This window comes from Tenrec ecaudatus, chromosome 9, assembly GCF_050624435.1.
Source record: "Tenrec ecaudatus isolate mTenEca1 chromosome 9, mTenEca1.hap1, whole genome shotgun sequence".
NCBI lineage: Eukaryota > Metazoa > Chordata > Mammalia > Afrosoricida > Tenrecidae > Tenrec > Tenrec ecaudatus.
The window spans coordinates 70,326,838-70,348,749 of NC_134538.1; the positions used below are offsets into that span (position 1 = coordinate 70,326,838).

At 45.9% G+C, this 21,912-nt stretch overlaps 1 protein-coding gene across 1 annotated transcript in view; it reads left to right on the forward strand.

Annotated features, from left to right (window-relative positions):
- ELMO1 (engulfment and cell motility 1) overlaps positions 1–21,912 on the forward strand; it is a 673,946-nt gene that overhangs the window by 200,753 nt on the left and 451,281 nt on the right. The window contains exon 5 of the mRNA XM_075558190.1: positions 10,947–10,997. Within this exon, the coding sequence (XP_075414305.1) occupies positions 10,947–10,997 (51 nt within the window). The remainder of the gene's footprint in view (positions 1–10,946; positions 10,998–21,912) is intronic.

Here is a 21,912-nt window from a genome sequence, read left to right on the forward strand (position 1 = left end):
GAGGGAAAAATACTACAAGTAGAAAGAAGAGTGGTAAAGGTACTGTCCCTGGTGATACACAGCCCTTGGGAAGTGCCAAGAAACCTCTGTTCCTGGAAATACGCAGTGAAAACAGTTTGCTATTTTTTTTTCTTCCTTCTCCTTCCTCGTGCTAGCTCTGAGACTTTTGTTTCTGGCCTTCGGGGCTGTGTGTGTGTGTGTGTGTGTGTATTATATTTTAGGGTCTTTATAACAGGGCTCCTCAAATGTCAAACCCACAGTCTTCTGACTGGAGATATTGTCCTGTAACCTAGCAACCAGTGTGTCCTATACTACCCCCACTCTTCCCTTCAGCCTGAGGATCAGGCAGAGGGAACAAAAAGGACCAAAGGGATCGGCCTACACACCAAAATCAATCTCGGTAAAGATGAAATAATGAATCATAACAGCAACATAATTTTGTCGGCATATAGCCAGAAGAAGAGGAGCTTCTCTCATCTGGAGAAAAACAGAGTGGGACAAAGAAGAAGCAAAGAGAGACCCAGGCTGGGAGACTGTGGGGCTATTTATACTGGGGGCTATTTGTGCCTTCGAGTATCCTTATTAAATAATGGGAAGAGGGTGGGTGGAGTTGGGATTTTTGATCAGGAACCAAGATGTCATTTTTCCATGGAGGTAGGAAGTTGGCCTGCTTAAAAAAAATGTTTTCAATGGGAAAATATGATAGCGGTGACATTTTTCTGGAAGACTCATTATCCATTATGCAATTCACACAGAGGCTTTGTCGAGATCTGCTAGCTCTGGACGGAAACACAAAGACATCCTATTGAGACGCCTGCGAATGTTAGGGGCTGGTACTGTCTGGGACTGTTGGGTATGAGTAAATATGACCGTGAGGTTTTCACGGGCCACTTGTCATCCTTCTGGGACACTGTACAATGGAGACACTTCCCCGTAGAAAGGTTCTTTCTGCCTCTTGTCTCCTCTTTATTCTTCAGGAGCTGCCATGAGCCTCCTTTGCCTCGACTCATATTTGTTTTCTTATTTCCTTGAAATATAGGAACCCCGGTGGCCTAGGGGGTTGCACATTGGGCTGCTAACCACAAGGTCAGCAGTTTGAAACCAGCAGCGATTGTATGGAAGACATATGAGACCTTCTACTCCCATAATGAGTTACTCTCGGAAACCCACAGGGGCAGTGGGACCCTGTCGCACAGGGTCACTGTGCATCAGAATTGACTTGCTGGTAGTGAGACAGGATGAGAGAGGGACCATGTAAGTGTGAAAACGTGTTCCAAGCACACTGACTGGAAAGCCTGAGGAATTAGACGAACGTGATTGTCAAACATCATTGTGTTTCCGAATTACATGGGCTCCTAGTGGCCATGCAGTGGCCTGGATCTCTGTTTCAGTGAGTGTGGGCTGGAGCCCTTGGAGTCCCCGGAGGAGGACACACCCTGCTCACTGATCCTTAAATAGATCGTCTGAAGATGAGAGGAGCAATGGAAGGCAGAAGACTGAGTTCCTAGAGAGGAGATCTGGTGATGCGTCACGGTTACACTTTGGGTTACTAACTGCAAGGTCGGCAGTTCAAAACCACCAACCCGCTCCCCTAGAAAAACATTAGACGTTCTATTCCGGTGAAGCTGCAGTCTCAGAAACCCACAGGGGCAGTTTTACACTGCCCTGTGTGGTCGTTGTGAGTTTGAATCAGCTTGATGCCTTCGAGTTTGCTTTGCTTTTTGCCCAGAGAGGGAGGGGCATGTGGCAGCGTTTTGGGTACAGATTGCTGCTGGATACAAGTTCCATTTCTGCAGACTCCTCCTCATCCTAGGGGGGATCGGGACTCTCACTCAGGTTTCCCCCTTCCCTCCAACAAAAATAAATCTCAGTGTCAACGAGTGAATGCAGACTCACAGTGACCATGCTCATGTGCGCAAGAGTAGAGAGCAGCGCCGAGTAGTCTTGAACAGCTGACCCTGCTCATTCTAGCCCCAGTTCCAATTCAGTTCTAACGCACCAAACATTTTCTAGCACTGAACCACGATTGCTCTGTTGCAGCTGGTAGGACAGTCCAGCTCCTTAACGTTTTGTCGGTCTTCTACTTGAACCAAGGTGGCCTTTTGGTAGCAATCTTACCCAAACTAGCAATCGGTACAGACAGGCAGTTCCCAGCTTAGACCAGGGGTCCATGTCCACAGCGCTGCCATAGTCTGTTCTATGGAAGTGGTAACCTCTTGGTTATTATTTCAGTTTTCATTACGGTTGCCTTTGCTATCGGTAGGCCCGGTAACACAGTGGTGGCACACTGGTCCAGCACTCAGGTGTTACATGACAGATTGGCGGTGCCAACCACCAGCCCCTGCTCTGGAGAAAGAGGTGACAGCCTGTTTGCATAAAGACTGCAGCCTTAGAAACCCTATGGGCCAGTGCTCCATCTTGGCCTCGGCGGCAGTGGGGTGCTTGGTTTGTTTCCCATCTTTACAAATCGATGTTTGTTTGCCTTTGGGGGTTGGAGATATTGCATCTACTTTCAGAGATCTGGTTAAATATATTCTTATATAGGAACGTCACTGATCATAAAAAAAAGTTACTCTGCCGACGGAGAAGATTGGGACAGCATTGACATTTTGCTGGTTGCTGTGCTAGCTCCTCCTGTGGGTCACCGGGATGCCCCAGGGAACAGACAGGGTCCCCAGTGTGAAACGCAGTGAGACTCCCCCGTATGGTTCTTTTGTTTTCCGTCCCGTAGTTGGTGGGAACACCTCACTGTTTCCTGAATCTACCCAGCGACCTTAGCAAAACGATTAGTGTTTGGGTGCATGTTTCCAAGCCCTCCATTCACTTCAGAAACAACCTCCAGCTACTCCTTTCACTGTAGCATGTTTAGACAACTTGTTTCCTTCTGCTTCCTCGTCCTTTCTTTTAAAACATCGTGTTACTGGGGGCTCGTACAGCTCTTACTACAATTCATCCATCCATCCATTTTGTCGGGTACATTTGTACATCTGTTGCCATCGTCATTTTCAGAACCTTTTCTTTGTCCTTCAGCCCTTGGTATCATCTCCTCCCGCCCCCACGAACCCTTGATAACTTATAAAATTTTTTGTTCATGTCTTACACTGACCAATGTCCTCATTATTTCTTCTTCAGCATTTCTTTCATCTTCAAAATCCATCTATGTGCTGATCTGTCAGTTCCCCTTCTTCCTGATCTATGAGCTGTTCCACATTGGCAACAACAATTTCTAATTTCGGCATTCTTGCCGTATGGATGATTTTCCCATCACTCTCCTTCATCCTATTATCCCGATCAAATGCTCAGAGCATGTTCGCAAAAGTCAGCAATTTTCCCTCAAAGCTTCCTGCATGCATTTTATGATAAATTCCACCTTGGAAGATGTAAGACTATTTTAATTCTTTCAGAAATCAAGTAATGCCCCCATGCTTCTATCCATGGTACCTGTTGTCTGAGCAAACCTAGCCCATAGGAGTTTGTTAGATTGAACTTTCTAGAGAAACAAAGCCAGTGACCCGCATGTATGTTTAAAAAACCCTTATGTCAAGAAGTAATTTTATATCAAAAGGGCATCCCTGCCCAGTCCACCTCAAGCCCAGGACTCCGATGTTAGCTCCTGCAAACTCATCTATCTGCAGGCAGATGACAAAGAAAGGTGACGTGGGAAGCAGGGAGCTCACAGGCCAGTGGGTGCATTCGAGTGGATCCAGGGTCCATAGGAGCATCAGGGTGCCTACAGCTCCCCCACGGCGGCCAACCCTGCAGGTACACGTAGAATCTAAGCAAGGATGAAGGCAAAGGGCAGGAGAGAGATGCCCAATGTTGCTCTTTCAAAAAGGCCACACCCCCAAAGGCATTGTCTTTCAGGCTTGATTGATAGTTTGGATTTTACCTGTATACTTTCACCAGGTACAAGTTGGCAGAAAATCTAACCATCACAGGTTGTGTGCCTTGCGGACAGCAATTGCACCTTGAGCCCCAGGCTGGATTCCTGCTGTCACATTAGGAGATCGATACATCAGCTCACATCTTGACTTAGATCATTTTCCGGAGGAAGAAGTCCCAGGGCATTATCAAGAAACAGCAACACTTGAAGGGAATGCTCTGTCGAGTGGGCGAAGGGTGACAGAGAACGATGTAAGATATGAAAATAATAATCTATAACTTATCAAGGGTTCAGGAGGGGGAGGCAGGGAGAAAAAATGAGGAGTTGATAGCCAGGACTCAAGTAGAAATAAAATGCTATGAAAATGATGATGGCAGGATATGTGCAAATGTGCTTGACACAGTGGATGAATGTATGGATTGTGATAAGAGATGCAAGAGCCCCAGTAAAAGTATTTAATAAAAAGAAAGAAAGAAAAACCCATGGAGCTCAGTTCTACCATGAAACACATGGGCGCCTATGAAGTAGCAGTTACCCTACAGTAGCCTCCCCGGAGATGATCAGACGATGTGGAGTAAAACAGTCAGTCACAGTAGAAGGAAAATATTGTATAATTTCACTCCTGTGAACTACCTAGGATAAGCAAGTACACAGAGAGCAAAGAGTATCAGGGGTGAGCAGCAGGAAGGGGAACAGGGGAACACATTGCTTACGGGACACTGCGTTCTCTTTAAGGTAATGGAAAACTCTGGAGACAGATAAGGTTAAGAGTCAAACAAGATGACACACATAGCTAGCTAGTAGATGATACATGCAGCAAATGTTGAAAAGGCAAATGCTGGGTTGTGTATATGTTGACCACAATAATACTTTTTATTTTAAAAAAAGACCATCACAAGAAATTAGGGTCCGAATTTATTGAGAATCCTAAGCTCACTTTTGACCCATCTTTCAGCAGGCCAGGGCTGGCGGCAACAGCAGTACATTTTGAAGTGGCAGATTCAAAGAGTCTTGGGTGAAGCCAGTGATATTTCCCATTGAAGAGGCTATGGGGCTGCCAAGAAGTTCCCTCAGAGAACAGCCCCACCATTTACCTGCGTTGGAGACAGTTGGAAGAATGAAGTCGAAGGGAGACAGCGGGGCAGCACAAAGGCAGGGAGGTTAAGGCTTTCTGGGCCGTAATCTAAAGGGAAGCAGATCTCTTGGTCTTTACTTCTGCAGTCCCGGTGTGGCAGGGGCTGGGGAGAGTAGCGCACACGCGCGCAGACGCTGCTCATTGCTTGGAGGCTTGGATGGAGGAAGGCTCCTCGCACACAGACATGGAGAAGGAACCAGTGAGGGGCTTCGAAGGCTCCATGTGAAACGTGATGCTTGGCTGCCTTCTAATTAGCCTTGCCAGTCAGTTTCTCGAAAGTCATCATTTGCATATATTTCTTTTCCTCCTGTAGAAGAGGTGATGGGTAACAGAGATCCTACTCGTAATAGCAATGTTATTTTTCAGTTTGCGTCTAGAGACAAGCTAAACACAAGTAAGGGCGTAGCAGTTTATTTGGTGGGTGCCCTTTTAGGGGTTTATGTATCAGCCACATTCCTCCTTTGAGGCAATGATGGCAAGACTTTGGAGCTGTTGTCAGGAGAGCCTAGTCTCTGGAGAAGGCCCTCATGCTTCATGAAGTGGAGGGACAGGGAAAAGAGGAAAGCCGTGGGCAAGGTGAATGGCCACAGTGGCTACAATAGGCTCGAACAAGAGCCAGGGTGGGGATGGCACAGGACCGAGCATGCTTCCTTCTGTTGTCCTTGTGATTGTTGTGAGTCAGAATGGATGTGACGGCACACAACAGCAAACAACAACATCATATCAGCTAACACTTTTGTTTGGGTATTTACTGTCTGCCGGCACGGTGCTCAGCACCATAGGAATGGCTTGCTTCATATAATCTTCAGTAGGTCCTTGGTGGTGCCGTACACGACTAATCGCAATGTAGGTGGTTCAGACCCACCACCTGCTCCTGGGAGAATGCACAGGCTCGTAATTATCCTTTGTGGGGTCTCTTTGAGTTGGAATCCACTCAATTGCAGTGAGTTTTGAGTTTGGGTTTCATTTGAGAGAGAAGGACTCTTAATCCCCATTTCCCAATGAGGAAACGGGGACAGTGAACTGCTCTATCATTGTGCTGTTGTGGTTCTGTAGGTTAGGCATTGGGCTGCTCACTGCAACGTCTGTAGTTCAAACCCACCAGGTCCTTGGCAGGGAGAAGATGAAGCTGTCTGCACCTGTAAATCGTTACAACCTCAGGGAGGCGGTGGGTTGTTTCTTGATTTCAATGTCATGGCCGCAGGTAGCCAGCGAGGAAATGAAATGCTCAGCAAATTCCAGGCATCCCAGCAGGAGACCAGGCTCTGCTGCAGTGCGGAGATGGAATTGAAGGAGAGACTAGAGCAAATGCAGGAAAAACTTGGCGGCGCGTAGCAGAGTGTGCAGAGTGAGGCTTTTCTATGCGCACACTGTGAAATGTGTGGGCTCCCCTTGCCTGCCAGGGAGAAGAGAGCCTGTGAGGCAAAGGGCTGCAATTCAGTACCTTCCCTCTGCATTGCATCCGTTTTCCTGCTAAAAAGCCAGAAAGACAACCCCTCTGCTGTTGAGGGTATTGCCATTTAGCCCAAGTCCCACAGAGTCGACCTGCACCGTAGGATTTCCTTTGCCCTAATCACTATGGAAGCAGAATTTCTTTACGGGCATCGTTGAGTGGGTTCGACCCATCAACCTTAAGATTAGCAGTGGAGCTCAAATCATTTGCTTCATCCAAGGATTTGATTTTCTGTTAGAATTGTACAGTGCCTTACAGTATATCTGTGTCCCCCTGACCCCCATATCTCCTCCAAATACAAAATACTGATGAAAGTGCACGGGCCCGGCAGAGAGAGCCGGCAAGTGAACTGCTGGTGGAGAAGGCCCAGGCCAAAAGGAAAGGACAGGTGCTGCTCTCTGCGGAATAAGAACCTTAATTGCTCTCATTTTAAAGCCAGAGCCAGGCCTGGCCCAGCACATGTCTCACCTCTAGCTCTTGCAACACTGCTTTACACAAAGAATTGTTCTCCCCATGTTAGGAAAGATGAAACACAAGGTCAGAGGGGCTAAATAGCTCTCGGTGAGTCTGCACAGCTGGGGGCTGGGGGGGGGGGAGGCCTCACTGGAATATCAGCCCTGCAGTTGCAATATGCCATTTTCAAAACAAACCAGAAAAATCCATGGGATCCTTGCTTCAGGGAATCTTCTTTGCTACAGGAGTCCGCCTGGGTGTCTGACGGACATCTGCTTCCTCCCATGGGTATTACCACCCTTAGCCCATGGTCCTCACGGGAGATGCCCTAGGAATCAGCAGGGTGTGTTATGCCAGGGTTCAGATTTCTTTTGCTCTCATGTATGTTTCCCTGTTGATGAACTCACACCTGGAAAGGTAAAAGCACAGCCTGGTTATCTTACACACCTGGCTTCTGAGAGTGAGCGCTCAACCTCTGGGGTCAGCTTGCTGAGGTTTGAGGACCACCCCCACAACGATACTGGAAAAATAACATCCCCTCCTGGGCTTTGCTTTCTAATTTTTAAAGGGACATAGTTCTTTTGATGGTCAAATAAAGCATTAAATAATAAATCTCAGTCCAGTGCCCTTTGATAAATGTCACTTTATGCACTTTATTCATGACTCTTAGCAGGAATCCCTCACCTCTACTCTAGATTTTTATGAAAGATCATCGTTGACTCTCCTAGTCTTCTCTAGGAAGCCCTCTCTACTCCCACAAAGAGTTACAGTCTCAGAAACTCAATAGGGGCAGCTCTCTCCTGACCTAGAGGGTCACTATGAGTTGGCATCAACTTGATGGCAGTCAGTTTGAATTTTGTTCTTTCTTTTTTTAGGGGGGGGGGTTCTGCCCCCATAAAGAGCTGCAGTCTCAGAATCCGTAGCGCAGTTCTACCTTGCCTTATAAGGTTGTCGTGAACTGACATCGACTCGATGGCAGTGAGTTTGGTTTGTGTTTCCTTCACTACTTGGAAAGTTCTGGCCCTTACCTCCTGCAGGTACAAACTCACTGGCTAACAGGGAGGGTGTCAGTCCTGGTGGACTGGAGAAACAAATCCAGAGACACTCAGATGTGTATAAGAAAGAGCTTTATATTAAAGAGTAATTGTATATTAAGAACACACCCCAGCCAAGTCCAGATTAAGTCTGTAAATTCGATATTACCCCATATGTCAATCCTAGTCCATAAATTCCTCTTTAGACTCTCACAGCCATGCAGTGATGCCGAATGCAGGAAGAACACAGGCCAGTGGGTGGAAAGTCTTGTGGATCCAGTGGTCGTGGAAGCATCGCAACACTGGTGTGTGGCTCCACGTGGCTCCTCCAGCTCCAGGGCTCTGGTTCCATCAGGTGCCTCCATGTGTCGTGTTAGCAGAAAGAGGAAGCAGAGAGTCTGTCCTGCCTCCAGGGAGGAAGACAGGGGTTCCAGAATTCCCAGGAGAAGGCCATGTCCACACAGAGGCCTCATAGGCTCTGACTTGATTCACAGGCTAGACTCCACCCCTTCACTCAAGTTGACAGATGATGAAACTGCCACAGGAAGTTTGGAGGTTTGCTTCACCTAGGAACCCTGGTGGTGTAGTGGTTATGCGTGGGGCTTAGCACCAGGAGGCCAGCCATGTGAAACCACCAGCTGCTCCTCAGGACAAAGATGAGGCTTGCGATTCCCATAGTAAAGAGTTACAGTCTCAGGAACCCACTAGGACACTTCCACCTGGCCCTAGAGGGTGTCTGTGGATTGGAAACGACTTGATGGCAGCAAGGTTTGAGTTTGAGGGGCACCTGGAGGAAAAGCCTGGGGGTCTAATTCCAACAAACCAACCACCAGAAACCCAATGGAACACCGCTTTACTGTAACGCACACGGGCTTGTCAAGAGTCATCGGACTGGACGCAGCTGGTTAGCTTTATCTTTGGGGGAAGAAACTTGCCCTAAGTTTTGCTTGAGCACACCTGTCCCTTCCAGGAGCTCGCTTGCCATGTTCACTGGCTAGCTTTGTGCCCCAAAGTCACTAACAAAGGGGGTATTTGGCTCTCTATCTTCTGACTTTCTTATTTCTTAGTAGTCATAGAACTTGAGAATAAAAGAGGGACATCACGTATTTGGCTTCTCGATCCTCTTATCATTTGTAGTTGCCATCTTCCTCTTCATTACTTACAGAACTCGGAAGTTTAGAGTTGAAAAGAGATTTTTAATTTGAATGACTTACATTCATTGCCCTAATTCCAACCGGAGCATATCTGTTGTGCGGCCCTTGGCACTTGCTTGCACACTTGGCAGTGATAGGCAGCTCACTGTCTGGAGAGGTGTCTGGGCCCGTGTGCCTGTGGGTGATTGGTTGAGCTGGGATAGCTCAATGGTGCCCAGATCCCCCAGGCAAGTTTGGATGTGACAGTGGCAGGTTCGTGGGCCTTCCTGCATTCAGTGTGAAATCTCACACTGGTTTCCTGTGGGAGGGAGTTCCTGTCTGAGGTCTGCCACTCATTAGTACCTCCTTGCAGGTGTTATCTCATCCTAAGAAATTCCTGCTTGTTATGCCTGCTGCCGCCTGAGAACATGTTTATTAACCCCCTGGCGTGAATACTTGTGATGGGCTTGGGGCTGTGTTGACCCCCTGATGGCCCTCTCCTAGTCGCTGAACATGGTGGGCACTCGTGTCAGAGAAGAAATCTGCCAGTGAATTCTCGGTTCAGGGCCAGAGACGCTGCGCGATGGCGTCTATCACTTGCTTAAGGTATGCTCGCCTGGCAGAGCTAGACTGGTGTAGGATGAGCTCTGCTATTGGTTTGTTCTTAATTTCAAGGAACATGTAGCAGAAACTAGCAAATGTTTAGAAAACAAGCCCCTTAGTGATCCCTTTGAAATAAACAAATACATAAAAGCATTACTGACCTATAACAATCCCCAAACGAAACCCTTTGTTGAGTTGATGCCACACTGTGCGTGACCGAGGAGAACATGGATCTTGCTCGGCTGCAATCTTAATGGCCTTTTCCCCTGGCACAGTAGGGCATGTGAGATTTACCAACCTGCTCCTGAGTCACTGAGATCCATTTGTTTGCTGAAATAATTGACATGAAATTCACCCCGTGTCACATTTCGTAACTTACAGTATTCTCGCAGAGCTGTGCTCTGATGACCACCAAAATGTTTTCTTTTTTTAAACACACTTTTCATCGTGACTTAGGGAAGGCTTACAGAACAGACGTTCCCTTTACATCTGACGTTCCGTGCACATTTCGTTTCAACTCCTCTGTGGTAACCCCAGATCCCAGAATGTTTTCATCATCCCTGGGAGAAGCCATTCCCATGAGCAGTCACCCCGGGACCCAAGCGCCTGTAACGCCTTCTTGTCTCTATGAATTAGCTGGATCTAGATATCTCATATAATAAGTGGGTTTTGTGTTTGGCTTCTTTCGTCCGTGTTGTAGTACGCATCAGTACTTTATTTCTTTTCATGGCCTTACAAGATCCCATTGTGTGAATATACTACAATGCTTCTATTCCTCAGTGAACGGGCAATGGAGGCTGTGTCTAATTTTTAGCCATTATAAATGATATTCTATAATATAACTTCTATCATATTATACTATAAGAAAAGAATATTCTGTACAGGTTTTATTTGTGCACAAGTGTTTTTTCATCCTTGGGGTATCTAACTAGGAGTGTAATTTTAGGGATCATGTGTCCTTGACAACTTTTTAAATCACTTTTTGTTTGCTATTCTAGGCTGGATGTCCTTGGGTTTATACTGCCTCTCTCTGTGCTGAATGTTCTCTGTGACTTGATAAAAACTCAACACATCTGGGACCCAGTTTAGAATCTTTATGGAAACTCTTGGAAATGACTCAAGTGCGAATAAATGCAATCACGGATGTTTATTATAGAGTCTCTACATGATTACATTTGCCTTTGTTTTCTCCGTTACTGAGTTTCTCCTTGGAGATTTATAAAGCCGTATTCTTTTTTCTTTTCTTTTCCAGAATCGCAACGAGATAAAAAACGGCACTATCCTTCGGCTGACGACATCTCCAGTAAGTTGGTGTTTATTTACACCCGCGCTAACAAACTCTGTTCTCCAGTTAAATGCACTTCAATCACAGTCTCTCAATTCAATGCCCTCCAGTTAAATTCCCTCCAATTAAATGCCCTCCATTTGAATGCTTGCATTTAATTATGCGATCTTAGTTTTTGAAACTAAATTAAGTGCAAAACAGAAAACCTCTGGGCTTTCTTCATTGACTTGTAGATTCTTGACTTACACAAATGCCACTCCTTAAGTTGCCCTTTCCAGAAAGTGGAGCATTTACTCCATGACAAGCGCAGGTTAACTGATTGTGACACTCGGAAGATTGGGGTTTGGTGGCCATCTTCACTTCTCTTCCTTTAGATTGATGACTCAACACTGCTACCGATGGATGCCGTCCAACTCCCCACACTTCCACTCAAGCAAATTCAGACCATAGAAAAGTAAACACACACAGACTGCCTGTCTTTTCTTTATAACGTGAGAGAAAGCATGTGACAGAGATTGTGTATACCGTATTTCAGAAAAACATGTATGAGAGGGGGAGGGAGACTGTTTAAGTACTTTTCGTAGCTTTGGGCTGCTATTATGCCAATTCATAAAAACACAGTTTAAGGAATGTTGGCCGCTTAAGCTCTTTCATTGACAGTGGATTCTAGATCAAGCGCTATGAAGCCTTCCAATGAAAGCTGCTGACCAAGAAGCACAGTGTGTTTGGAGTCCTGTAGCTGTGTCGCTTGTCTCTATTCTTTGTAACAGGTTTGTAGACACAGTGGGTTAGTGGCGTTAGCATATTGAAACGACAGGATTTCACATCACATTTCAATGCTGTCCTAAAAAAAAAAAAAAGGCCGCCGCAATACTCCAAGTGTTACTATGTTCACTCTGCGTATGTGATGAAATGTGTACAGCCACCGTCTTCGTGTTCCACTGGAGCCATGTTGCAGGCTAAAAATAAATGAAAAATTGGCAACAGCATCTGGCTGCAATTAAATTGCGGGTCTTGTAACCACCACACATTCTTCTTATTGCAAATTACATTAGAGAGGCTTAAAAACTTTAGAAAATTTACCCAACAGCACACTGAACCCAAACACAGAGAGGAGCTCAATCGAATGCCTTGTTAGCCTTGTCTAGACTGTCTTTTGATGCGCCCTCTGGCCCTTCCTGGAAATGATCATTGTCACTCACTTTTCAGGGGACAGATGATGAGCTGGATGTTTCCTTCTTACCGTCTTCTCTCCCATGCTTACTGAGCTGAGAGAACACACCTTGGCTTTAGTTTCATCTTAGAATTAAACATGATCAGGTGGTTTTGTTTTTAACACAGCCTTTCTCTACACTAAGAAAAGGGTCAGCTCTCTTTTTCATTGCCATGCGCTCAGGAACAGAATCTCCTAAAGGAGGTTAAGTGTTTCACAGGGTACAGCTCTTCAGCAGCCTGCAAGTGAATATGGGACTGCTAATATTTTGAGGTGACTTGTATCGGGGACTCTAGAGGTTGGGTTTTTAGGTCCTTGTCCCCACATTGCCAGCATGTTTTAATGGAAAGGTACTGCCGTAGAAACGACTGTCGAAAGCAATAGTGTAAGAGGAGCAGTCAAAGTGGTAAGGCACTATTTTACATTTTCTAGAGAGCAGGGTCCCCAAACACGAATCTGTGTGGAGCTCTAAAAATGCTGCCTCCCGAGCCTTTATAGGACCAGGGAATGGGTTCCAGGAATCCGCCTGTGACGCGGGTGCCTGGTGGTTTCGCGGTAGCTGCAGGGTCTGGAATTGGGAATTAGGCTCTACGCAAGTTATTTCAGATCTGCACATTTTTATTTGCTGTCCGGACGATGGCTTTTTATTTTGTGTTTCACTGAAAAATGTGGGTCAGCTCATGCACATATTTCTTTGACTTTGTAATATACACAAGAAAAAAAATCAACCCTGTATTAAAAAACCACTGTCTCCTTCAGATTTGCTAGGGAGTGTTAGGGGTACCATAAAGAACCCAACAAATGGTGTCATACCAGCTTTCACAGCCCCCTTTTCTACTTCCCCCTCCCCTGTTAAAACCCTTTCCCTAACCAAATAAGATCACCCAGGTATGTCCTTAGAATGATGCACACCTGGGCCTGCATGCGTGGACACTCACTTTTATGGAGAGTTTGCAGCTCTGCCGGCCTTTATCTGCACCCAACCTAGAGTGGTTTTTGGTTGATGGGTGGGTTTGTTTTCTGCCTTCCTCTATTGCATTTTTCCAGGCTATTCCTCGTGTGGTAGAGCATTATTATGAAAGATCTCAGAAGCGGCCTGTCTTGTTTTCCTTTGAAAGCCCTGGCACTTGGCTGATGGCTCCCAGCTTGTTGTACATCCTTCGACAATCTCTTTAGTGGTCTTTTGAAACACGCTGCCTGGAGGTACCCACACCAGCATGGTTGCAGGGCGCAGGCTCGACACCAGGCTGCCCTCAGTTCTGATACTGAGAGCCAGTGTGCAAAAACCCACTGCCACGGAGTCAGTGCCAACTCACAGCCACACTGTACTGGCTTCCCCAGACTAGGAAACTGTTTGGAAGGAGACCAGATGTCTTCAAACGCACTGTGAGGGGGTTGGTTGTAGCTCATCGCAACCCTGCAGGAACCTCCCCGGGGGTTGCCAAGACTGTCGATCTTTACCGGAGTAGAAAGCCTTGTTTTTCTCCTGTGGAGCACCTGTTGGTTTTGAACTGCTAACCTTGTGATTGGCGCATAACATCTAACCTCTACACCACCAGGGCTTCTCTCTGGAAAGAGACAGCCTCGTATTTCTCCCAGGGAGAAATGGGTGGGTTTGAACTGCCAACCATCACCACCAGGAGCTCCTTAAAAAAAAAAAAGCAAAACAAAAACCCATAGCCGTGGGCGTTCATTCTAATGTATAGAGGCCCTTTAAGACAGAGTGGACCTGCTCTTCGGGTTTCTGAGGCTGTGCCTTTTTTGGGGAGGAATAAGCCCCTTCTTTCTCCCTCTCAGAGGTTAGTGGGTTCCATCGAATGACCTTGGTGTTAACAGCTGCACATGTAGCCCACTAAGCTATCAGGGCTCCTTAGAGGTTCCTAAAACTTCCCTTAAAACCAAAACTTAATTCCCTGCCATCAAATCTACTGTAACTCATAGGACAGAGTAGAACTGCTCTTGTTTCCTGTTTCTGAGACTGTACATCTTTATGTGGGTAGGAAGCCTCATCGTTCTCCCTCGGAGCAGCAGGTGGATTTGAACTGCCACTCTGCAATCAGCAGCACAATCATATGCATCACCCGCTCTGCTCTCTCATCAGGGCTGCTCAAAAAACCCCCTCGGTTTGAAAACTGGCTAGAAAACCTCACATAATTCACTGAGCAAAAGATGCAAAGTGAGAAAAAACAAAGGGACACAATTTACAGAGCAGAGTGCAGGAGATTTGCTCCAACTGGGGAGCTTCCAAAGTGAAGAGTAACATCGCCACTGTAATCCACAGTGTTAGCAACCGGGGACGCTCGCCTGAGCTTTGTTGTGTAAGATTTTGTGGGGGACACCATAACAAGATTGGCTAACAGAGCTCAGACTTCAGGTCCACTGAAAATATGGACCCAACATCGCCCCTGAATCTCACAGGGTTACTCTCTGTGGCACGGCCAGCTGTAACCATAAGGCAGTTGGGGATGCCCTGTTCCATCCTAAGATCCAGTGTAGTGGACTGCTGTTAACAAAGATAATCCTATCATGTTTGGCATCGATTACTTGCCACAAGTCCAGTGTAAAACCCTCCTTTTGGGTTGTGCCAAATTCTTTATTACACACGTGCACCATTAACATGTCTTCATCCATCTCAACAGTATCATGAGAAGATGACCCATAATTCCAAATTCACTGTTATCTAATCAATTCCAACTGTAATGATCCTATTGAACAGCATAGAATGCCCCTCTGGGTTTCCAAGCTTGTAACTTTTTATAGGAGTAGAAAGCCTAGTCTTTCTAGTTCAGAGCAGCTGGTGGTTTCGAACTGCTGATGTTGCGGCTAGCTGAGCAATGTGTAACACACTATACTACCAAGACTCTTAAAAGAATATGAGTGGGAGACATTGGACGGTATAAAGGTGACAAAATAATAATTTATAAATTATCAAGCGTTCATGAGGGAGGAGTGAACAGGGAGGGAGAGGGAAAATGAGCTGATGCCAGGGGCTTAAGTGGAGGGCAAATGTTTTGAGGATGATGAGGGTAATGAATGTATAAATGTGCTTTACACAATTGATGTGTGGGTGGATGGTGCTCCCAATAAAATGTATGAGCTCCCAATAAAATGATTTAAAAAATAATAAAAATATTTTTAAGAAAAAAAAGAATTTGAGTGGGCATTACAATATCTGAAGAAAATGAGTTTAAAAGATAATGTGATTTTTTTTCCATGGAGTTTCTTAAAGTCCTTTCACACAGCCAGGAACCCACAGAGGAATGTGAGCTTCCGAGCTACATTCAGGGTTGGCGTAGCTTCAGATCGGGCAGCTGAGTCATGTGCTGTGGTTGGAGCAGCTGTGGAAATGGAGTCTGAGGCCACACACTGCATGATGCTGATTGTGAACTCATTTTTTGGCTACATCTCCTAGCACAAGAAGCTTGGATTGACTTGTATTGCTGAATTTTGTGTCTAAAGAAATCCTTACACTGATTATGTGTCTAGCCTTGGAGTGAGGAAAGCGTCTCTGGTCTCCACCCCCAGAAGCTGCATGAAAGGTTGATACATTGGACTAGCAAACAACAAAGATCCCAGAAACTTTTGATTGGAAGAATACTCAGCAGAGACTCCCTCCCTCACTGCCATCAGTCAACGGCAACTCGTAGTGACCTGCCTTATAGGACAGGGGAAAACTGTCCGTGCAAGTTTCTGAGAGTAACTTAAGGGGAGTAGAAAGCCAAGTCTTTCTCCCAAGAATTGGCTGGTGGAAAATGGAGAAGAAAAAACAAAAACAAAAAGCAGTTGTTAAATTGTGATTTAAAAAGACAGAGAGAGAACAACAAAACCCATTGACATTGACTTCAACTCTAACTCATATCAACTCTATAGAATAGGGTAGAATTTCCCCATAAGGTTTTAAACGTTGTAAACTCCTTGGAAGCTAAAGGCCACAAACATGCTGACCATTTGGCTAGCAGCTGGGTACCTAATGACCCATTGTGCCACCAGGGCTCCTTAGGTGGTCAATAGAGTATTAAATTCTTAATTTGCAGAATTTCCTATGAATAAACAAACAGCTTACTTGAGGAAAAAAAGGAACAAAAACAATAAACAAGAAATTCACAGAAAATGAACCTCTCTTAAAGAGCTACACGTCATCTGTAGGTCTAGAGAATAGGAATGAGAGGAGCATTTCCTGAGTGATTCTGAGGATAAAATCTGCAACCTCTTGTCTTAAAAACCAGCAGCCATTGAATGGTGTCAACTAAGTTCACTGGAAGGAAGCACAGCAGCCTGTGTGATCCGAGGATCGTAAATAATAAAATCCAAATCCAAAGGAGGGAAAGGCACCAGAGCTTACACTGAATATCTTGGCAGCAGACAATGGATGACAGTGGAAGCCCAAAACCTATTTGCAGGCTCCGCACGTGGATTGCATCTCTGGTGGATCAATCTCCATCTGACCGTAGTCCGAGGATGAGAACAATCTTGCTGTATGACAGAGAGCAATGCTAAATTGATTATGGCCGATGTGGTTAGGTTAAAATGGACTTCCTTATCCTTTGGTCTCCCTTTTGGCCCATTTTCAAGTTGTATTAACCTTTAATATTTTCTGCTTTTGCTTTGAGTGAGGTGGTTCTCTGTTTTGCTTGTCATGGTTTCTGTCGGTTTCTCGTTTGTGTTTTGTATGATTTTCCGTATGTTAGCTGGACAGGTGAGCATAGAGAGGAAAGAAAGGTGGTCATGGCAGGAATCTTAACACAAATGAGGGGGGAGACCTGTTTCTCCACATAGCTCATCAGCACAAAGGAAATTGAAGTGCGGATGAGACACAGTTTCTCCTCAATGGAAGGTACCTGGGATCATGAAAAACCTGGATGCAGGAAGACTGGATGTTCACACTCAGTGTGAACCCCCACATTGTGACCCCCCACAGTGACTCAATAAGACTCTTTTGGGGTTTGGGTCTGGAAATAAGGGCACAGCATAAAGCCTGGGGTACAAGGACTCACATACCTGGAAAGAGGGGTTACACCTCCCAGGACCAGTGGAAAGGGATGCTCCATGCGCCGGATAAAAGGTTGTCCTCTACATTCTACAAGGCTGGTAATTGGGACATCTACCTTATGTTAGAAAGAAGGGCTAACAAGACTGGTTCAGAGTCCTTTGACTAAGGTGGTCAGGGTGAGACTGATGGGGCATGACTCATGACTATTTGACCCCCTGTATACTTCCCAGCATAGTGACTGTCATCAAGGACACACCCAGGCAAACTCCTAAGAGAGAGACTGCCCCTCCCTGAGAGGGGAGGAGGTGATCTATCTTCCCAGGCACTCTCCCTGAGGGCAAGATGATCTGCCTTCTTGGTTAATGATCAGAAGGAATTCAGTGGAGGTGCAATCTGTCTCCGGACCTTGCAAACAGATTTTGGTCTGTCACTGCCATCCATAGTGTTTTGCAAACAGGATTTAAATTCCAATACGATTGTTCGGTCAGTGTCTTTACCCTAGTGGTGCTGTGATGAGTTGCTAACAACAAGGTCAGCAGTTCAAAACCTCAGCCGATTTTCAGGAGAGAGGTGAGGCGTCCTACTTCTGTAAAGAGTGCACAGTCCCAGAACCCCACAGGGCCAGTCCTATCCTGTTCTTCCCTGGTCGCTATGAGTCTGCATCAACTTGATTAAAGTGAGTTTGGTTGTTCTTTTTGAGATGCCCTTGCGTAGGTTCCAACTCATTGTGACACTGTGTGTAACAGAAAGCCACCCCACGAGGTCCGGCACCATCCTCACGATTGCCGGGATGCTTGAGTGCATTGCTGCAGTCACCCTATCTAGCTGAGTTTAAAAACTCCCCGGGTGGTGTGAATGGCCAGTATTGGATGACTGACCTATGGGTTGTCAGTTCAAATCCATCCTTGTGGCACCTCCGAAGAAAGTGCTGGTCATCTGATTCATTACAGGTTAAAATCACAAACCAAACACACTGCCATTGAGGCGATTCTGACTCATCGGTACCCCATAGGACACGGTAGAATTCCCCTGTGATTTTCCGAGACTCTTAACTCTACAGGAGTAGAAAGCCTAATTTTTCTTCCTGTGGAGCAGCTGGCGGTTTCGTGCTGCTGACCTTGTGGTTAGCAGCACAGTTATAACCCTTGATGCCCCAGGGCCCCAGTCATTGAAGAGTACAAGAATTCTCTTCTGTTCCACTGGATTGCTATGAATTGAAGATCAATACAACAATAGCCATAAGGAATAAACAGCAAATATCTAGTATCTTAAAGTAATAATGCCCCATCCTAAAATCTTAAGTAGTCCAAACCATTTGGTTTTTAAGAACCCTTTTGCCTAGAACCTGAATTCCCCTTGCCCGTGACTCATCATCTGAGCCCTCGTGCACAGAGGAAGAAAGCAGCTCATCAGTAGTATCTACTGCTGCTGGGTCAGGTGTGAGCATCCCCTTCTCTCCTGTCATTTCTTGTTTAGAGAACCAGGATGGGGAGTCCTGAGGCCAGAGGACCTGATTTTGGGGTGTTCCTTCCACTGGCAGTACGGAGGATTGTATTATTTCAGTAGCTCTGTGAATTCAAGTTAGCAGAGGTTAACAGTATGATTTACCAACAAAGAACACTGTTTTAGGTCAGGTTTACTCTGCTGGTCTGAGAAACTAAAAACATGGTTGTAAATGGTTTCTGTTTCACGTGTTATTCTTGCTGTGTGAGAATTTTCGGCAGAAGGTTGACGTCATCGGCCCGCCTGCTGCCTACGAACAGATTGCGAGGGTGGCAGAGGGACTGGGTAGGTAGGTGGTCATTAAAATAGCCCAGGAAGGTTGAGAGCTGGTTTCCTTGGATAGCACAGATGGCTAATTGTGTGACCTGGAGATCTGTTTAGAAAGGTCAGCCTGTTGAAAACCCAGTGGAGCACAGCCAGCCTGACACCCGCAGGAGCACACTCGTAGGAAAGGTTGAAGGTGGTTTCAGCCCTTGCATTAAAGGGATGTGGAAGTTTGAAAATATGTTTTGGCGGGCAAGTCCCCTCGACTTTCTGATGGACTGGGTGTAGTGAGCCTCAAAGGAAAATACTAGGCTCATTTTGTTTGTTTGTGAGACAAAAAGCAGTCTATTCATTGGACTAGAAACTATGGGGAGGGAAAAGTGAAGAACTGAGAGAACTCTTAGCTCTCAATGGGGCACGTCTTTGTGGAGGCAGCCAGGAGTGATTTGGCCTTGCCAGTCACCGCCAGATAAAGGAGTGATACAGGCTGTTAGCATGCTGAGCTGCTAAACCCAAAACCCAGAGGTGTGATTCCTCCGAGAAGCACCAGGAGGAAAGATACAGAGATGCGCTTCTATGGGGGGATGCAGCCTCCAGTACCCTGTGTGCCGATTCACACTGCCATGCTGGGGTTCGCCAATAGTCGGAGTCTCTCCACCACAACTAGGTGGCCAAGGTCACCACCGGGAACACACAGACCACTCAGCTCAGATTTAGAGGGGGACCCCCCCAAGAAACCGAGCCCAGCCAGTGTTTCCAGGAGGAGGTCATACTTGGGTGTGTTAAAGACTTGAGAAGATGACGAAGGCTAGGTACTGGGAGTGAGTTCAGGTCCTGCCACACAGAGCTTTTTGATGACATCATGAGAATATGCCCAGTGTAGGGAGGGAACGGAACACAGAGAAGAGCTAGAGGAAGAGAGAAAGGAAGTGCAGTGGAGGCAGAGGTTGCAGACCACTCTCCGTTACAGAGCTTTCGTTGAGATTGGGAGTAGTGAAATGAGGTAGCAGCTGGACGAGGGGGATTACGTCAGTAGGTATACACTCATTTTGTTTATTTATTCTTAAAGATGTGAGCTACTGACGATGACCAAGGGCCGCAACAACTCAGTGATGCAGAAGATGAGAGGATATTCTTGAAGTGGAATACTCGAGAAGGCGTGAGGGGGAGGTGTCCAGAGTTGAAGGGCATGGATTGGTGATCCTCAGAAATGGGCCACTTTCGATCGGTGCTATCAAGAGGAAGGCAGAGCATGTGGGGAGAGATGCTGGGGGCAAACTAGTGCTCTTGGGATTAGATGAAAGAAAAATTGGCTGATTTCTTTGATTTCCTTATTAAACTTGAGATTAGATTGCCAGGGGAAGGGAACCAGGGGATAGAGGAGGTTTAAGGCGGGAAGGAAAGCCAGGAAGGAGTGCTTTTGGAAGCACATGGAAAACCTACTTAGAAAGTATTTGAATATATCCATGGAGCTTTTGAACATAAGGAGTTTTTATACTATTTCTTATTTAGGATCATAGACCTGGAATCATAATGGAAGTTTCTTTGGGGTAGTTTTTGTTAGTGACCTCGAGAACAGAGATGCTAAATACTTGACAGCTAATCTAGCAGTAAGGAGCCTTCGCGGTGCAGTGGGTTACATGTTGGGCTGCTAACCACAAGGTTAATAGTTCGAAACCACCTGGTGTTCCATGGGAGGAAGATGAAACTTTCTACTCCTGTAAGGATTTACAATCTCAGAAATCTACGGGGCCGTCCTAGTCTGTCTTATCAGGTTACTGTGAATCAAAATCAACTGGATGGCAGTTAGTTTGGTATATGTGTTATTCTGCGTAGACTAGATAAATAAATTAATAGACATGCATGTGTATATAAGGGAGAGGTTTATATACAAGAGGAATTGAACATTGAACAAACATCCCAACCCAGTCCAGTCCAAGGCCAAAAGTCTGATATTAGCCCATATGTCCAATATCAATCTATAAAGTCCTCTTCAGACTCATGAAATACATGCAATGAAGCCAAATGCAGGACAATCACAAGCAAGTGGGTAGAAAGTCTTTGGGTCCAGTGGCACTGTAAGCATCTCAGCACTGGCAGGGGTCTCTCTGTGGCTTCTCCAGCTTCCTAGGTCTGGTTGCGTCCATGTGGCTTGTCTTCTGCATTGTGTCCCAGGGAGTAGCAGAGAAAGGTGTTTTCCGCCTCCAAGGAGGAAGTACTAGATATCCCAGAATTCTCAGGAGGCCATGCCCACACAGAAGTCTCATTGGCTAGCTCCAGATTGACAGCCCAGACTCCACCCCTACAATCTTAATCCTTAAATTGACCCCAGATTAGGTGACTCCCACAGTTTACTACTACTATGGTCCCTGGTGCACCAATGGTTTGCACGCTGCTTCTAATCTCAAGATTGGCATTTTGAACTCAGCCAGGGCCTCAGTGGCAAAAGACTGTCACACGCGGTTCCATCAAGACAATCCATGGGGACCCAGGGAAGCCTTCTACTCCGTCACACATGGAGTTGCTGTGGGTCACAATCCACTAGGTGACAAAGCGCTTTTATATGCCACCACCTTTTCCAGTGCCCCTGCTAGCCCATCCCGGGCTGTTGCCAAAACATGGCTTTCAGAAGCAAAGCTTGCCTGGGCCCCAATGCTTGCTCAATCCAAGACAGCAGACATTTGAGCTGGCTCAAAGTGAATCTTACTTTTTTTAATGATAATGCCAGAAAACTTAACTTACTATCTGATGTAGCCACCTGCATGACTCTGGTCTTTTTATTTGTGCTAACAGCTTGGGGAAAACAAACAAACAAACAAAATCATAGCAGAACTAAGGCTAGTTAATTTTTAATAATGTTGATTGTTTTCTGAATATAAAATATGGCAGTCATTTTTGGTAAACTTGAAAAATGTAGGTTGCTCCAAAGAAAAGAATGGAGAACATTCTAATTCACAAATAAT